At 43.4% G+C, this 17,640-nt stretch overlaps 2 protein-coding genes across 42 annotated transcripts in view; one reads left to right on the forward strand and one right to left on the reverse strand.

Annotated features, from left to right (window-relative positions):
* Positions 1–17,640, forward strand: part of LOC144579590 (uncharacterized) — a 171,230-nt gene that overhangs the window by 43,231 nt on the left and 110,359 nt on the right. For 5 of the 32 annotated variants that reach the window (XM_078351817.1, XM_078351815.1, XM_078351820.1 and 2 more), the window contains one exon: positions 224–9,816. The exons of the other annotated variants lie outside the window; for them this stretch is intronic. The gene's annotated coding sequence lies outside the window, so the exon portion shown is untranslated. Of the gene's footprint in view, positions 1–223; positions 9,817–17,640 lie in introns of those variants that run through there. 32 annotated transcript variants of the gene reach the window in all.
* KBTBD12 (kelch repeat and BTB domain containing 12) overlaps positions 1–17,640 on the reverse strand; it is a 125,935-nt gene that overhangs the window by 18,474 nt on the left and 89,821 nt on the right. For 2 of the 10 annotated variants that reach the window (XM_054246252.2, XM_078351809.1), the window contains exon 5: positions 4,055–8,190. In XM_054246252.2, coding sequence (XP_054102227.1) covers positions 8,009–8,190 — 182 coding nt within the window. In that variant the 3' untranslated portion in view covers positions 4,055–8,008. Of the gene's footprint in view, positions 1–4,054; positions 8,191–17,640 lie in introns of those variants that run through there. The other 8 variants (XR_013527554.1, XR_013527553.1, XR_013527552.1 and 5 more) reach the window with 8 other exon arrangements.

Here is a 17,640-nt window from a genome sequence, read left to right on the forward strand (position 1 = left end):
TTATAAAAAATAATACCAGAGAGATTCTGAGTAGCCTTTACCCAGTTTCCCAGGAAGGGCATCTCCTAATAAGCTTATTTTTTTTCCCTTCTCTGTTTTCTAATGGGCCCTTACAAAGTAGCTTGTTTCTGCCCTATAGGGCCTTATTGGAGGTTCTGTGAAATGGGCAGTAAGGTCCCATAAGGCAACCTCATGCTCCAACAAGCAGAGTTTTTCTCAACAGGCCCTTTTGAATGTTAAGCCTCCATTTGCAGTGGGGCTCATCCCAGATGCAATTGACACAGCTCAGCCCATGGCAACAGTTGCAGAGCCGGAATGCCAGCTTCTCAGCCTGGAGTGTGGCCTTGCAGCACCCTCTGCCCTGCTCCCCGAATCCTGCCTGTAATAAATACCCCACTTCTTGCACCATCCTCAAGATCTTTTGGGATGTAAGAAACAAAACCTATCCGTAAGGGGATATGATGTGTTAGTTTGAAACCTGGGAGGACGAGAGGTATGGCAGGCTTCTGGCCTGGCTTCCTACAGGGGCACCGTGATGTGGTCAGTGGCCTGGTTCTTCTTGCTCTGTGGTTTTCCTTCCATGGTGTGAGCTTCATCTGCAGCTGAAAGAGGGCTGCTACCAGCCCTGGGCCTGCATGCTTCCTCCAGCTACTCCAGGGAGCAGAGAATCTCCCAGAACCTTTTAGTGCACCCTTGCTGGTCATGGAGGTCTACAGGGCAGCATGCTCTAAGAACCAGGCATCTGTATGTGTGCTCTTCTTTCCCTCCTCATTGGGGTTCCCAACCTCGGTGTGTTTGTGAAATCCTATAAATGCCGCACGTGCACATCTGTGATGACTGTACTTTATGGGGATTTAGGGGTTGTGGTAGGCAAAATAATGATTCCCCTAAAAGGTCCACAGAACCCAGAACCTCCCAAGCAGGTCACATCACATAGCAAGGGGGCTGGGGCTACTGGTCAGAGAGAGAGCATCCTGGGCTGTCCAGGCGGGCCCAGTGTAACCCCAGTGTCCTGAAAAGCAGAAGAGGGGTCAGAGAAGAAGGTATGATGACAAGCAAAGCTGGGTGGCTTAGCTGCTGGCCTGGTAGGTGGAGGACAGGCCACAAACCACAAAATGGCAGTGGATTCCAGAGGCTGAAAAAGTCAAGCTGGAGAAAGGGGAAAGAGAGGCCTGCCTCTGGAGCCGGGGCTGCTGGTTCCCAGCCTTGGGGACACTTTGCTCCCCACCATTCCAGGGCCACCCTCATCATGGCTCAGCCCTCAAATGCTTTACCCTGGGGATGTTGGGTGCCCTGCAGGCCCACGGCTGGGAGGGAGCAGAGGCGAGGCTTCGGGGAGGCTGTAGGCTGGCTGTGGGCCTTCCCTCTGCCTCCACCCACATCTGGCCATGGAGCTGGAGGCTTCTGTTGCAGTTTTGGGCCATAAGTTTCTCCGCTGCTTCACGGCTGGTGGAGGATCATGGGCTCCTGAGTGTCTCAGTGCTGCAGGGTGAGTGTGGCTTCCCAAGAGATGCCAGCCTGCACCTGTGTCATTCAGTTCTCTTAGTGCTGGCTGCTCACTCCCTGCCAGGGCTTTCTCTGCAGCGGAGACCAGGCTTCGCGTGAGGCTGGCCTGCTTGGCTACCGCCTGCCACATCTCTCAATAAGACCAAGTGCCTCTAAGTGGCTTGAAGCCACTTCCAGCACAATGGGAGCCTTCCAGGGCTGTCTCTTGTGCTCCTGAGTGCCCACAGAAAACCTAAGTGCAATGCAAAGGCCACCTTCTAAACAATTGCCAACCCCTAGCAAAAGAGGGGATGGTCAGATGCCCCTACCCCTGCTGCCCACCAGAACAATAGCTGTGGGAAACAATGGGAATTTCCAGCTCTGGGTGACTCGTTAACGAAGTTCTGCTACACCTATGATGGAATACCAGGTGTTAGAAACAGGCAGATCCACATGCTCCCATATGGAGCACTGTCTTTAAGAGATATTGTTTAGTGAAAGAATAGGTTAGAACCATGTCTTGTGTGTGTGTGTGTGTGTGTAATATATCATAGAGGAATATTCATATATATTCCTTTATAGCACATATATTGCCTTAGCTCAGTATTTCAAGAGAATTTGATGGAATACACCAGAAGTTGACAAGCTTTCTCTGCAAAGGGCCATAGACAATACAGAAAGCAACCACGGATGGTGCAGAAATGAATAAGCATGGCTGCGTTCCAATAAGATGTTTACAAAAATGAGTGTCGGGTGGGAACTTGTAGTAAACAAACAACTATGTTGAAGATCTGAGAGAAAAAGTAATACTGGAGAAATAGCTAAGAAGTGACTCAGGGTCGTAAACCATCAGCTCTTAGTAGTTCTGCAGAAGCTACCCCACTGCAGTGAATGACAACCTTGTCACCTGACATCCCAGGGGCCAGGGACTATGTGAGTCCTCCTCTTTGGCAGAGGTAACAAATGCCATCCCAAGAGAAGAAGGTGGCTTTGCGGGGGAAGGTTGGAGTACCACTTAGGAAATCCTGAACTACAAGTAACTGAAGGTGGCCTGAATAATAAGAAACATTTATCCAGGGTTTCTCTTTGGGATGATGGAAATATTCTAAAATTAATTGTAAAAAAAAAAAAAGAAACATTTATCATAACAATTAGCATCTGGCAAAAAGTCTCTTACCTGGTTTATTTAGTGGCTCAATTACATCACCAAGGCCCCAGATTCTGCAGGGCCCATCCCTACCTGTGGGTCACCTGTGGCAGTCTCCAGCCAGCTCTGTCACCACTGCAGGGTGGTGGCTGCAGTTCCAGGGGGATGGCCAATTTGCCAAGCAGAAAATAGCCCATCTCTTCCTCAACATTGCTTTTAAAGGTGAGAGAACCTGTCCCCAGCCCCTCTTCAAACTTCCCTTTATGTCTCTTTGGCCAGGATTGTGCCACATGGCCACGTCTAACTAACCCCTGGTAAAGGAATGGAATTTTTATATTTATTGTTATGCCTGGGTTGTGCTGGGCATATAAACTTGGTCAGGGTCCTTGTCTCTGTAAATGAGGAAGAACAGGGGCACACCCGACTGTCCAAAAGTTGGCAAAGTGGGTGATGTGACTCTATACCCCAGGGCCTCCTCTTCGGTCTCTTGGTGACCCCCACGTGGGTCAAGTGTGAATAGCCAAAGCCACTGGGTAGTGGCTGTCTTTTAGGAACACCAGTGGAGGGGTAGATCCCCTTGCCAATAGGGTACTCCCTGAAAGATATTCTGTCTTTGATTTTGGCTCTCTGGCCGTTCTTTCCTGGCCAAAATCCTGGCCTGTCCCTGTTCTCTGAATCTGACAGCAAACACAAACATCCTCCATCCTGGGCTGCACCCAACCCACACTGTTATTCTGATCCCACTGCCCAGGTAAGCCCAGGCTCCCCGGATTTGGCTCCCAACATGCGTCTTGCCAGGCCTGCTCCACCCTACCCAGTGCTGCCGGTCTGTGGATGAAGTACTTAGTGGACTTCCTTGCCTGAGACCATGTTGCTGGGGGATAAAGACCCAACTCCTTGGTGTAGCCTCCAGGTTACCTGAACTTTGTGTCAAAAAAAAGAAAAAAAGAAAGTAGACACCATTCACAAAAGATGACAGAGTTCCTATTGCCTAGGCTGGAGTCCAGTGGTGCATAACCTCTGCCTCCTGGGTTCAAGCGACTCTCCTGCCTCAGCCTCCCAGGTAGCTGGGATTACAGGCACACACTACCACACTCAGCTAATTTTTGTATTTTTAGTAGAGATGGGGTTTCGTCCTGTTGGCCAGGCTGGTCTCGAGCTCCTGACCCCAGGTGATCCACCCGCCTCAGCCTCCCAAAGTGCTGGGATTACAGGCATGAGCCACCATGCCCGGCCTCTCTATTTTCCTGGCTGCCCTCCTGTGAAGCACCCTGGGGATGACCCTGCTACCCCAGCTGCTCCTGCTGCCTCATGGCCTTGCCCTGGGCCTGCTGCTGCTTGTCCCCTGGTCGTCACTCCCCAGCTCAAGGGACCCTCAGCATCTCCTGGAACTGCAATGTGAAAAACAAAATGAAAGTGATCTTTTATTAGTAAAAATTTATTCTGTAAGTTCAAATGTGAAGCATTTGCTCATTATGAAGTCAGGGAGAACAATGCTGCCGTGTTGAACACACTGGGGCGGGACGTGGTTGACAGCTGCAGGCTTCTGCCAGCCTAGCATCCAAATTACTTATTGTGTTTCCTTGCTCAGTGTCAAACAATTCTGTCATAAAGATAAGAACTAGCAGATAGTAGAAGTTTTATAAGAGCCCATAGTGCAGTACTGTAACAGCTTTCTATTAAAGTGAAAACAGGAGCAATAGGAATATATTTCAAAGCTGAATTTCCTTTTTTTTTTTTTGAGATGGAGTCTCACTCTGTCACCCAGGCTGGAGTGCAGTGGTGTGATCTTGGCTCATTGCAGTCTCTGCCTCCAGGGTTCAAGCTATTTTCCTGCCTCAACCACCTGAGTAGCTGGGATTATAGGCACACACCACCATGCCCAGCTAATTTTTGTATTTTTAGGAGATATGGGTTTCACCATGTTGGTCAGGCTGGTCTCGAACTCCTGACCTCATGATCCACCCTCCTCAGCCTCCCAAAGTGCTGGGATTACAGGTTTGAGCCACTGTGCCTGGCCTTCAAAGTTGAATTTCTAACAATATCTGGCTGCAGGTGGGGAGGGCCATGGGTTTTTTTTTTTTTTTTTGAGACAGAGTCTTGTTCTGTTGCCAGGCACCAGGCTGGAGTGCAGTGGTGGGATCTCGGCTCACTGCAACCTCTGCCTCCCAGGTTCAAGCAATTCTCCTGCCTCAGCCTCCCGAGTAGCTGGGACTACAGGCGCGCGCCACCATGACCAGCTAATTTTTGTATTTTTAGTAGAGACAGGGTTTCACCATGTTGGCCAGGATGGTCTTGATCTCTTGACCTCATGATCCACCCGCCTCTGCCTCCCAAAGTGCTGGGATTACAGGCATGAGCTACTGTACCCGGCCGACCATGTTGTTTTTAATTGCAAATACAGAAGTCAGACAAGAAGCACCAAGAGCTTAAAATAAGCACTAGCCCAGGCAAGCAATCTGTTGTATAGAATCAAAGAAAAGTCAAGCTCAGACATCTGAAATCTGCAAAGCACCGATTTTGACCTCGGGGGTTCCTCAGAAGAAGTTTGATAAATCCTGCCCATGGATGCCTGCCTCCCTTCGGTGCTAAGCCAGGTCCTGGTCACCACCGTCCTGGCTCCAGCAGAGGTCATACCCCTTCTTGGTCCTCCCTCGGCCCTCTCTGGAAAGGTCCACTGGGACACTGCTCAGACCTTGCATTAGACAGGAATGGTGTTTACCCATTTTTTTTTTTTGAGACGGAGTTTTGCTCTTGTTACCCAGGCTGGAGTGCAATGGCGTGATCTTGGCTCACTGCAACCTCCGCCTCCTGGGATCAGGCAATTCTCCTGCCTCAGCCTCCCGAGTAGCTGGGATTACAGGCACGTGCCACTATGCCCAGCTAATTTTTTGTGTTTTTAGTAGAGACGGGGTTTCACCATGTTGACCAGGATGGGTCTTGATCTCTTGACCTCGTGATCCACCCGCCTCAGCCTCCCAAAGTGCTGGGATTAAAGGCGTGAGCCTCCCACAGGTGGGTGATGGTCTCACCTAGTGTGACCCTCAGGTGCCTCTACTGAGCTCCCATGTGTTCATCTAGGGCATCGGGGGCCTGAAATCCAAGTAAACCCCATGCTTGACTCTTAGCCGCCAACTGGAGGAGCCAAGCAGCAGGGTATGGGAAATTAAGAACCATCTCAAGCCATATGCACATCTGCCCCTAGGGAGTGCATTAAAGCACTGGGTCTGTTTTGGGCACCTTGCTTTGGGAAGTGCTAATTGCAATGATAATGACAGTGATGATAATAATGGCAGCTAAAGCATGCTTATTATTTCAGGATTTCACAGGCACTTTGCTCAGCACTTACTCAATCCTCACATCAACCCTATAAAGTATGTCTTAATATTTTCCTTCCCACTCTGCATATGAGGAAAACGAGGCTTTAGAAAGGTCATCTTGCCTGAACTCACATGGTTAGCTAAGTAGCAGAGCTGGTGCTGGAGCCGAGATCTTGAACTCAAAGCATCTAGAAGATATGCCGTGACATGCCAGCAAGGCCTTCTTGAGCCAGGGAGATGCAGCAGCTTTCTGGACTGTTCAAGCAGGTAGAGTAGGCACAGTGACTCTGTGAAGAGGAATACAGGAAGTAGAGGCCCTGTGGAGGCCGTCCTCAACCCTGGTGCAGACAGCCAACACAGCAGCTTGGAGGAACATCTTTGCAGCAAGAAAAAGAACGCACAGATCATGACCATCTCCTGGGGAAAGCGTAAGCTCACTTTAACTCAGATTTCTGGACATGCTCAGGGCCCCGGCCCTCTGGCTGAGAAACACTGCCCCATGCCGGCCACCCAAAGGTCATCCATATGCCAGGTACTGCGTGTGCACTTAGGGTGCAAGTGCAAAGAGAAAGGCAGGGCCCCCACCCTCTAGAGTCGAGCCAACTTGGGGCCAACCTACACTGGGTCTCCTGGTCTCTCTCCTAGGTGGCAGAAATAGATTTCCAACAGGCTCCAGTTTTGGCAAGACCTGCCTGTCCTGCCTGGTTGGCAGCTGGAACCTGGGGACACAAGCTAGCAGTCATCACAGTCACATAGCTCAGCACCAAAGAAAGCTGTCTCTACTTACAGTTTGTCTCCCTCTGAATTTACTGACCACTCCTGCTTCCAGAAGAGCCTTGTGCAATGTGAAACTCTTGGAGATGTTGCTGAAGAACAGCTATGCAGATGCACTCTTTGAATCCACTGTGCTTCCAGAATTTGAGACAGGAAGTAAGATAGACGGACTTCCCATGTGTTGTCTAAATATCATTTCTAACATACATTTTGGGAGTGACGGTCTTTTGATTATACTCAATTGTGGGCTGAAGTGGGTGGCTCCGTCTTTACTGCAAAGGCCTGGTCACAGGGGTGGCAGCAGCTGGAGGAGATGCTGCTTTCCCTATCCTCAGCCAGAGCCTGCTTGAGTGGCTCGAGTGGCTTGGGCCAGTCCTGTTCAGCCAAAACTACCCTGCAGAAGGTCTTGTGTGTCTGAGAGGTGGGCAAAGTCACTCTGGGCAAGCCAGTCCAGGATACTCCTTGTCAGCCTTGGAGTGGACCAGGCTGCAGAGCCCCACATCCCTGTCTCAGACAGACTCAGCCCAGGGCAGGATTCTCTGCTCACCGTGGTCTGGCTTGAGCGCCTTGGCTATTAGGGGCTGGTAGCCATAGCTAGCCCTGCTGCTGGGTGATGTTGCTTCAGTAGAAGGGGATTCTGAAGGAGAATGGCCAATGTTTATAAGACTGAAGCTGGAACAGAGCACAGAGAGAAGTCTCCCTTAACATCACTATTTTAAGGCAATTCCCTGGCTTACAAACCAGGTCCAACTCCTCATTCTTTCAGGGGTTGGTCATTTAGCTACAACCTACTTTTCCAGCCTTGGCAGCAAACCCTGTGTCCCAGGCAATCTGGCCCGGCCAGGATGCTGGAGATAGGCACAAGCCTTCCACCTCTGGACCCTTGCTCGACTGTTTCTGTGAACTCATCATTGACTGTACCCATGACTGTACAACTCATCATTGACTGTACCACCAATAAAAGGTCTGCTCCTTGGCAATGCTGTTCATGAGTCCCCAGCAGAGTGAGACCCTCCATCTTACGCCCTCCTGTTGCCCTGTGCCCCTCCTGTGGCCATCATCACCGCTTCCTTGAAGTGTCTTATTTACCCTATCAGACCTGGAAGTCCCTGAAGGGAGACTCCCCATGCTCCCTGCCCAGTGCCGAGCACACACTGCTTCTTCACACACAGGCCACTACGCATGCAATGCACATGTCTGGCATGACAGAGATGCTGTGGGTCCCCTCCGTTCTGAAGGCCTTGTTTGCAGACACAGTGGGAGGTCCTCCAGCAAGGTCACCTCAGTGCTCATTGTCTTCTTCCACCAAATCTGAAGGCGGGGGGATGATGTCTCGGGGATTCATCCTGGCCACCAGGCAGACATCATAGCTGTCATGCATGAGGACATTGATGGCTACAACATTCCATTGGTTTTCCCAAGGGTCTAGCTCCAATATTTCTTTGGAGATAACCTCATGGCGATCTGAAAAACAGCAAAGTGGGAAGACAAAAATCTCATGCAGGTATTAGATTCAGATCCATCAGCACCATACTAACTTCCTCCAAAAGGCAATGTCTTAGTCTACTTACTGTTGCTGTAACAGACTGCCCAGGACTGGATAGTTTATAAAGAAAAGACATTTATTTGGCCCATGATTCTGGTGGCTGGAAAGTTCAAGATTGGGGATCTGCATCTGATTAGGGCCTTGGCTGTTTCAACGCATGGCAGAAGGTAGAAGGGGAGTGGCATGTGCAAAGAGGTCACAGGGACAGGGAAGGAGTAAAAGAGAAAACAAGGAAGCCAGACTGTTTTTAACAACCCCCTCTCCCAGGAACTAATCCATTCTTCTGAGAGCCCAAGTTCACCCCCAAAGGAGGGTGTTAATCTATTCATGACGGATCCATGACCAGACACCTCCCACCAGGCCCCACCTCCAACACCACCACACTGGGGACAAAATTTCAACATGAGTTTCAGAGAGGAGAAACTCAAACCACAGGAGGCATTGAGCACCAAAAAGTGATTAACGACTGAATAAAGATACTTTAAATGGAAGACAGTGTTCCTGACTTTTAGGAAACTAAGAATGGCCACGTTCACAATTCAGTCAAAGATTATTCTAGAAGTTCTGACAGGGCATGCTGTTGTCTCCAGTTGAAATAGTGTTTAAATGCCATGCAAATGGTTAAAGCTTTGTTTAAGCAAAAGTGGAAGGCCTTGGAGATAAAATTATGATAAAGGGTTAGGTCTTCCACCAGTAAGGTTGGAAGAGTGTGGTAGTCTACCAGTGTAGTTCAAATGCTCAGCCTACACATATGTATGGAGACATAAATTCTAGAATTGTCATTCTAAGTACTTAGGAGGATATGTCCACTCTGCTTTTTATTATTTTAAAAATTTGCATACAGTAAAACTAACTTTCTGGGGTGTCTACAGTTGCAAGAGTTTGCATAGATTTGTGTAGCCACCACTACAATCAGTTTCATTCTTCCAAGAAACTTGGAAGAACTACTCTGTCCCTGTAGTTTTGCCTTTTCTAGAAAGTCATATGAACAGAACAATACAGAATGTAAAGTTTTGAGTCTGGCTTCTTTGACTCAGCAGTATCTCTGATATTCATCCACATGGTGGGTGTTTTGTTAGTCTGTCCCTTTTTATTGCTGAGTAGTATTCCATTGTATAGTTGTACCACAGTTTGTTTATCCATTCATCTATTTAAGGACATTTGGATTGTTTCCAATGTTGGCAATTATAAATAGAGCTACTGTAAATATTCATATATAATTTTGTGTTATTGTAAGTTTTTTTCTTGGGTAAATACTAATACCATGTTCTGGGTCATGTGGTAAATATATTTTAACTTTATAAGAAATTTAAACTCTTTTTCAGGGTGGCTGTACCATTTCACATTCCCACCTGTAATAACTGAGAGTTTTTGTTGCTCTGCACTCTCATCAGCTCTTCATGTTGTATTAAAAACACTTAGCCATTCAAATATTTGTGTAGTGATATCTCATTGGGTTTTAATTTGCATTTCTCTAATGGCTAATGTTGTTGAACATCTTATTTCATATCTATATATCTTCTTTAATAAACTGTCTGCACACACCTTTTGCCCATTTATTTATTCCTGTGTTTGTTTCCTTATTGTTGAGTTTTGAGGATTCTTTCCATGTTCTGGAAAGAAGTCTGTTGCACGTGTGGTTTGCAAATGTTTTTTCAGAGTTTGCAGTAATTCTTTTCATTCTCAACTGTCTTTTGCACAGCAAAAGTTTTTTGTTTTGATGAAGTTCAATCTATCCATTTTTCCTTTATAGATCACATTTTCAGTGTCACAATTTAGAACAATTTGCCTAATCTAAGGTCATGAAGATTTTCTTCTATGTTATCTTCTAGAACATTTAAAGTTTTATGTTATGTTTAGATAAATTATGAGTTAGTTTTTGTATAAAGTGTGAGCAATAGGCTATGGTTCTTTTTTTGCACATGGATATCCAAATGTTTCAACATCATTTGTTCTTCATAGGTGAGTTTTGGTAGTTCATGGTTTTGAGGAATTTGCCCATTTTATCTTAGCTGTGAAATTTATCTATAGAGTTGTTTGTAGGATTCTACTTATTAGCCTGCTGATGTCTGTGAGGTCTGTAATAATATTCTTTCTTTCATTCCTGATTATTGGCAATTTGTGTCTTCTCTACTTTTGTCATTTTCAGTTTAGCTAGAGGTTTATTTTGTTGTTCTTTGAGAAAAAACAGTTATTGGCTCATTTATGTTCTCAATTGCTCCTTTGTTTTTAATTTCTGCTGTTATCTTTTTTATTTCCTTTTTTCACTTGCTTTGGGTCTATGTTTCTCTTTTTTATCTAGTTTCTTATGGTAGAAGCTCAGATTGTTGATTTGAGACCTTTATTCTATTTTTGTTTTTGCTTAGTTCAAAATATTTTCTAATTTCCCTTGAAATGTTGTCTTCCATGCCTTATTGGAAATGCGTTGTTTAATTTCCAGTTATCTTCCTGTTATTCTGTATTTGATTTCAAGTTTAATGGCATTATGGTCAGTGAGCATATGTTTTGTGGTTTTAATCCTTTTAAGAACTTAAGATTTGGTTTATGACTAAGATATGGTCTATCTTGATGACTATTCTGTGTGCAGTTGAAAAGAATGTGTATTCTGCTGTTGTTGGATGAAGTATTCTATGAATGTCAGTAAGATCCAGTTGATTGGTGGTGGTGGTCAGTTATTCTATGTCCTTGTTTGTTTTCTGACTACTTATTCTATTGTTTAATGAAAGCAGAATGTTGAAGTCTCCAACTACATATATGAGTTTGTTCATTTCTTCTCTTTCATTCCATCAATTTTAGTTTCATGTGTTTTGAGGCTTTTTGTTAGATGCATATACATTTAGTATGGCTATATCTTCTAAGTAAATTAATCATTTTATTATTATGGAATGTTCCTTCTTACCCCTGGTAATTTACTTTGCCTGATATTAATGCAGCCAGTCCATTGTTCTTCTGAGTAGTTTATACATGGCATATCTTTTCCCTACTTCTACTTTTAATCTACATATGGCTTTCTATTTAATTTGATTTCTTGTATACAGTATACAGTTGGATCTGGTTTCTTTATCCATTGTGACAATCTTTGCTTTGTAATTAATTTGTTTAGACTCCAGATGTAAATGAATAGGTATAGGTGTTTTCCAGTAAAATTTTATTTATAAAATGGTGGTGGGCCAGATTTGCCTGTGAGCTATTGTTTGCCAAGCCCTGGTTTTATTATTTAAAAAATTTGGTGACTCACACCTGTAATCCTCACACTTTGGGAGGCTGAGGTGGGTGGATCACGAGGTCATGAGTTCAAGACTAGCTGGCCAACATGGTGAAACCCTGTCTCTACTAAAAATACAAAAATTAGCTGGGGGTGGTGGCACACGCCTGTAATCCCAGCTACTCGGGAGGCTGAGGCAGGAGAATTGCTTGCACTCAGGAGGCGGAGGTTGCAGTGAGCAGAGATTGCGCCACTGTACTCCAGCTTGGGTGACAGAGCAAGACTCCATCTCAAAAAAGCAATTTTTTTCCCTTTGTTTGCTCTTTTTTGCCTTCTTTTTGGATTATTTTAAATATTCCATTTTATCTTTGTGTTTTTGACTATACTTCCTTCTGTAGGGGGTTTTTTTTTTTTTTAGTAGTTGCTCAAAGCATAATATTCATACTTAATTTTTAACAGACTATTTTGGTGTAACATTTTATCACTTCAAGTGGAATGTGTGACTCTTTCCACCACATGAGTCCCTTACCCTCCCCCTCTAGGTTGTAATTGTTGTCACAAACATGGCCCAGGGAAATGACCCTTGCCATATAACATAAACATGCATTGAAAATACCATTAGAAAATGTCAACGTTTTTTGCTATCAACAGTCATACATATTCTAGGGAACTGAAGACAAGAAAAACAGTCCATTATATTTACCCATGTATTTGTCATTTCTGTTTCTTTCCCTGGACTCCTGAGGTTCCAGGTTTCTCTATGGTATCATTTGCTTTCCATCTGAAGAACTTTCTTTAGCTCTCTTATGAGTAGGTCTGCTGGGAATAAATTATCTTAGTTTTTCTTCATCTAAGAATATCTTAATTTTGCCCTCATTCTGAAGAATATTTTTGCTGGATATAGAATCCAGACAATTCATTAATTAATGCTTTAAAAGTTCTGTTCCACGGTCTTCTGACCTTCATGGTTTGAAAAATCCAGTTATTCTAATAATTGTTCGCTCATTGTTATCTGTTGTTTTTCTCTGGTTTCTTTCAAGAATTGTTTTCTTTACCTTTGGTTGATTATAATGTGTTTGCATGGGGGTTTTTCCAAGTTTATTCTGTTTTTAGTTTTGTGGGCTTTTTATATCTATAAATTTATGTCTTCAGCCAAATTTGGCAAATTTCATCCATTATTTCTTCAAATACATTTTTCTGTACTCACATTCTTCTCTCCTTTTGGGATATGATGACATTAATATTAGGCCTCTTGGTATTGTCCCTGAGCTATATCCACTTTTTCAATTTTTTTCTCTTTGTTATTTAGATTGGGTAATTATTTGTCTGGCTGCAAATGCACTTGCTCTTCCCTGCTGCTTCCATTATACTATTGAGCTCATTCAGCCATTTAAACATTTCAGTTATTTTCTTTTCAGTTTTAAAATTTCCATTTGGTTCTTTCTTTTTTTAAAACATAACTTCTATTTCTCTGCTGAGACCGATTCTCTGTTGAAACTGAGACTTTATATACCTTTTTTTTTTTCATTTTTTGAGATGGAGTCTTGCTCTGTCATTCAAGCTGGAGTGCAGTGGCATGATCTTGGCTTACTGCAATCTCCACCTTCCAAGTTCAAGCAATTCTCCTGCCTCAGCCTCTCGAGTAGCTGGGACTACAGGAGTGTACCACCATGCCTGGCTAGTTTTTGTATTTTTGGTAGAGATGGGGAATCCCATATTGGCCAGGCTAGTCTCGAACTCCTGACCTCAGGTGATCCGCCCACCTCGACCTCCCAGAGTGCTGGGATTACAGCATGAGCCACTGCACCTGGCCTATATCCCTTTCAAAGGTGGTCACTCTTACTTTCTGCAGGACTAAGCCTTAGAGACTGCTTTAAAGTCTCTGCCTAGTTATTTCAAAATTTGTGCCATCTTGGGGTTAGTATCTGTTGGTTTTCTTCCCTCTTGCATGATGCTAATATTTTCTTGGTTCCTGGTAAATCAAGTAACTGTGGATTATATGCTAGGCATTTTGAATATTATACTATATGATTCTACATCTTGCTTAAATGCTGTGGAAAATGTTTTTTTAAAATTTGCATTAGCAGAAAATAAAAAACTGACCCTGTTAGGTAGGTTACAAGTTCCTAGCTACCTTCTGTGGGCTGTGTTTGCAATGTCAGCTCAGATTTCAAAGGCTTTGGTAGACATTTTAGGGCTAAATCATTTGTGTGTGGCTTGGGGATGAGCCCAGGAGCTCACATCCAACTTTATGAGATCACTTTCTTGAGCTCCCTCCTATCTGCAATCTTCCTCACATTTCCTGATTCCAGGAACATCCTTATACCCCTTTCTGGCCTTCTGGCTAAAGAGCTGAAGCTTTGGATTCTTTGTTCTGCTGCACACTATCCATGAACATGCATGCCTCCAAGGTGATGTGGCAATTAGACTACATCGGAAAAGCACTGGGGACTTTATTCAGACTCTTGCAACCAAAGTTTCCCTGGTCAGAGAGAAGAGGGCCAGCCCAGTCCCTGCTGCTGTTACTACCTGGGATTGCATGGGGGCTTGGGAAGTGGGTGGGGTAAAGAATGAAAAAAAGAAAAAAGAAAGAAAAATGCCCCACTCTGTCTGACCCATAGGAGCCCTCTTTCCTCCTCTTTGGAACAGAAAAAGAGGGGTTTTCTTAGAGTTTCTGTTCATACTTGTTATGAAGTTCCAGGTTTCAGGCTGTCTTTGAGTCCAGGCAAGGAGATATTAAGGGAAAAAAGTGAGACAATTATTGCTGATTTGGTGGTATTTCAAGTTCTGATTTCCTTCCCCAACGTGCCCACTACCATTTACTTTTTACAGTTCTCAGATTGCTGCTCCATGTATCTGGCCAGGGTTTAGTTGCCTTTAGTGGGACAGATAGGGTGGAGTGTGCTGACTCTGTCCTGACTAGAACCAGTATTCCAGTCTGTTGTTAAAATCAGGGAATGGCGCTGCTTTTCGGCCCAAAGAGATGTTGGGAAGTTGTCTTAGCAAAAGGTAAAGAACAGAGATTGTAATGGAACAGAATAGAGAGCTCAGAAATAATGCTTCACACCTAAACCATCTGATATCAACAAGGTTGACAAATACAAGCAGTGGGGAAGGGACTCGCTATTCGATAAATGGTGCTGGGATAACTGGCCAGTCATATGCAGAATATTGAAACTGGACCCCTTCCTTACATCATATACAAAAATCAACTCAAGATAGATTAAAGACTTAAATGTATAGCTTAAAACTATAAAACTCTGGAATATAACATGGGAAATACCATTCTGGATATAGACTCTGGCAAAAATTTCATGACAAAGATGCCAAAAAGCAATTGCAACTAAAATAAAAATTGACAAATGCAAACTAATTAAAGAGCTTCTGCAGAGCAAAAGAAATTATGAACAGAGTAAACAACTATAGAGTGGAGAAAATATTTTTAAACTATGCATTGACAAAGGTCTAATATCCAGCATGTATAAGGAACTTAAACAAATTAACAAGCAAAAACCAAACAAGCCCATTAAAAAGTGGGCAAAAGACACGAACAGATACTTTTCACAAGAAGACATACACACAACCAACAAGCATATTAAATATGTTTAATATCAATAATCATTAGAGAAATACAAATTCAAACCATAGTGAGATACCATCTCTCACCAGTAATAATGGCTATTACTAAAAAGTGAAAAATAACAGATGCTGGCAAGGTTGCAGAGAAAAAGGAATGCTTATACACTGCTGATAGGAATATGAATTAGTTCTGCCATTGTGGAAAGCAGTTTGGTGCTTTCTCAAAGAACTTAAAACAGAACTTCATTTGACCAAGCAATCCCATTATTGGGTATATACCCAAAGGAACATAAATCATTCTACCATAAAGACACAATGCATGTGTATTCTCACTGCAGAACTATTCACAATAGCAAATACCTGGAATCAACCTAAATGCCATCAGTGGTAGACCAGATAAAGAAACTATGGTAGACACCATGGAATACTATGCTGCCATAAAAAGGAACATCGTGTCATTTACAGCAACATGGTTGGAGCTGGAGGCTGTCACCCTAAGCAAACTAACACAGGAGCAGAAAACCAAACACTGTGTATTCTCACTTATAAGTGGGAGCTAAACATTAAGTACACGTGGACATTAAGAAGGGAACAACAGACACTGGAGCCTACTTAAGGGTAGAGGGTGAGGAGAATGAGGAGCAAGAAATTGGATGATGAAATAATTTGTACACCAAACTCCTGTGACTTACAATTTGCCTATATAACAAACCTGAACATTTGCCCAGAGCCTAAAAGTTAAAAATTAATTAATTAATTAAAAGTGTAACAAACTAACACACACAAAAAGAACAGAGGTCCTGTGGTACATACACCAATGGAACAGCATGCACCCATAAAAATGAATAAGGACAGCCTCTACTATCTAACATGGAAAAGATTTCTGGGAGACAACTTAAGTGGAGAAAGTAAACTACATGGTATTACAGGATCTCTTCCACATTTTCTATTATTTGGAAGGTAAAAATAGTAACTACACAGTGATGAAATTAGACTGTATCTTGACTAGGTAATTAACATGAACATTGACTGAGGGGTAGAGGGACACAGTTTGCCTCCAGATGTGATGTCCTGAGATGGACATATATGTAATGTAATGTAACATTCCAGCCAGGAATGAATAACCTGAATTTAATCACAAGGAACGTTGGCTAGACCTCAAGAGAGGAAGATTTTATTCTAAAAGGGAGGAAAATTGTCCCACATGCTGAATTCACCTGTCTACTCATAGAGTCCTTTACTTTGTTCTTCCTCTATTTTCTATAAGCTGGAGGTAAAATGTAGAGGTTTGATTAGACACAAGTTAAGTATTTTGGTGGTGGTGGGGACATGAGAAAACTCTATACTGAATGATACAGAAAGCAAGTACTATAACATTATATCATTATTAATGATGATTATTTGGTTACAGTGGCGAGCATCCAATTTCTCCATTGTAAAAGTAAATATTTTTTCATGCTGCAATTAGTCTGTTATTTACCAGGTAATACTTCAGTTCATGTGACTATCCTATTCTTTATAACCTTTCAACCGACGCTTTTAGCATCTATTGATGATTTCTGACTGAACCAAATATTATACACATTAGAATCTTGGCTATCCTTCTATCGTGACTTCTACAGTTATTAGCTGCCTTTTGATTCAATGTGTTTCAGTCAAGTATGATTTTTGATGTTTGAATTATTTTAAATTTGGCCAGTGACTGCCCTTTCAGGCTGGCTTCTCTGTCTTTTCATGACTCCCTTAAGTCTTTGACAACGTAGCTGCTTTCTGATGTAACAGGATGTCCGAATCTCACCTTGCAGTTTCTGTGCTCCAAATCTAGAATCGGCTACTTCTTAAAGGAGCACAGTTACATTCTAAGCAGCTAGCTGAGTCCGTCATCCCACCAATACAGCAACTTCCTTATTTTGCCCTCAATTAGCTCTGTTAGGGCTGGAACCAAACATGTTTGTATCTGCATCTCTGGGTTTAATAAGGGCTTACTACCTAGAAAGGCATTCAATAAAGGTTTGTTGAATGAAAACCCAACTGACATCAGCCAGTGCAGTCGCTCTTAACCCTGACTGCATGTTAGAATAATCTGAAGACTTCAATAAAATATTGATGCCCATGCCTCATAACCAAATACTCTGGATTTGTCTGGTATGGAGAGACAGTTTAGCCTACTGCTAAAAATATAGGCTTTGGGGCCAGACTATCTAGGGTTGAATCCCAAATTTAACATTTACCCTCTGCTTGACTTCTTTAGATGGCATCAGTTTCTGCACCTTTAAAATAAGGGAAATAATAGTTTCCACGTTGTTGGCTGTTGAGAGAATCAAATAAATTAACACGTGCAAACTGCTTAGAATGGTCCCTAGCACAGAGTAACCAGGTAACTGTCAGCTGTCAATTTTATTCTGCATTTGTTAGTGAAAGAATTCATTTTTGAAGTACTTCCCAGTGCATTTTCTCTTTCTGATAATTCAGATTTGTCCTCTAGAGGCTTTTCAGCATTAAGACTGCGCCACAAGGCTAGAGAAGGCAGAGGGGTGATTTGAGGGAAGTTCTTGCTGGACAGATAGGGGAGGCAGAGAACCTT

The sequence above is a fragment of the Callithrix jacchus genome, chromosome 15, assembly GCF_049354715.1.
Source record: "Callithrix jacchus isolate 240 chromosome 15, calJac240_pri, whole genome shotgun sequence".
Classification (NCBI taxonomy): Eukaryota; Metazoa; Chordata; class Mammalia; order Primates; family Cebidae; genus Callithrix; species Callithrix jacchus.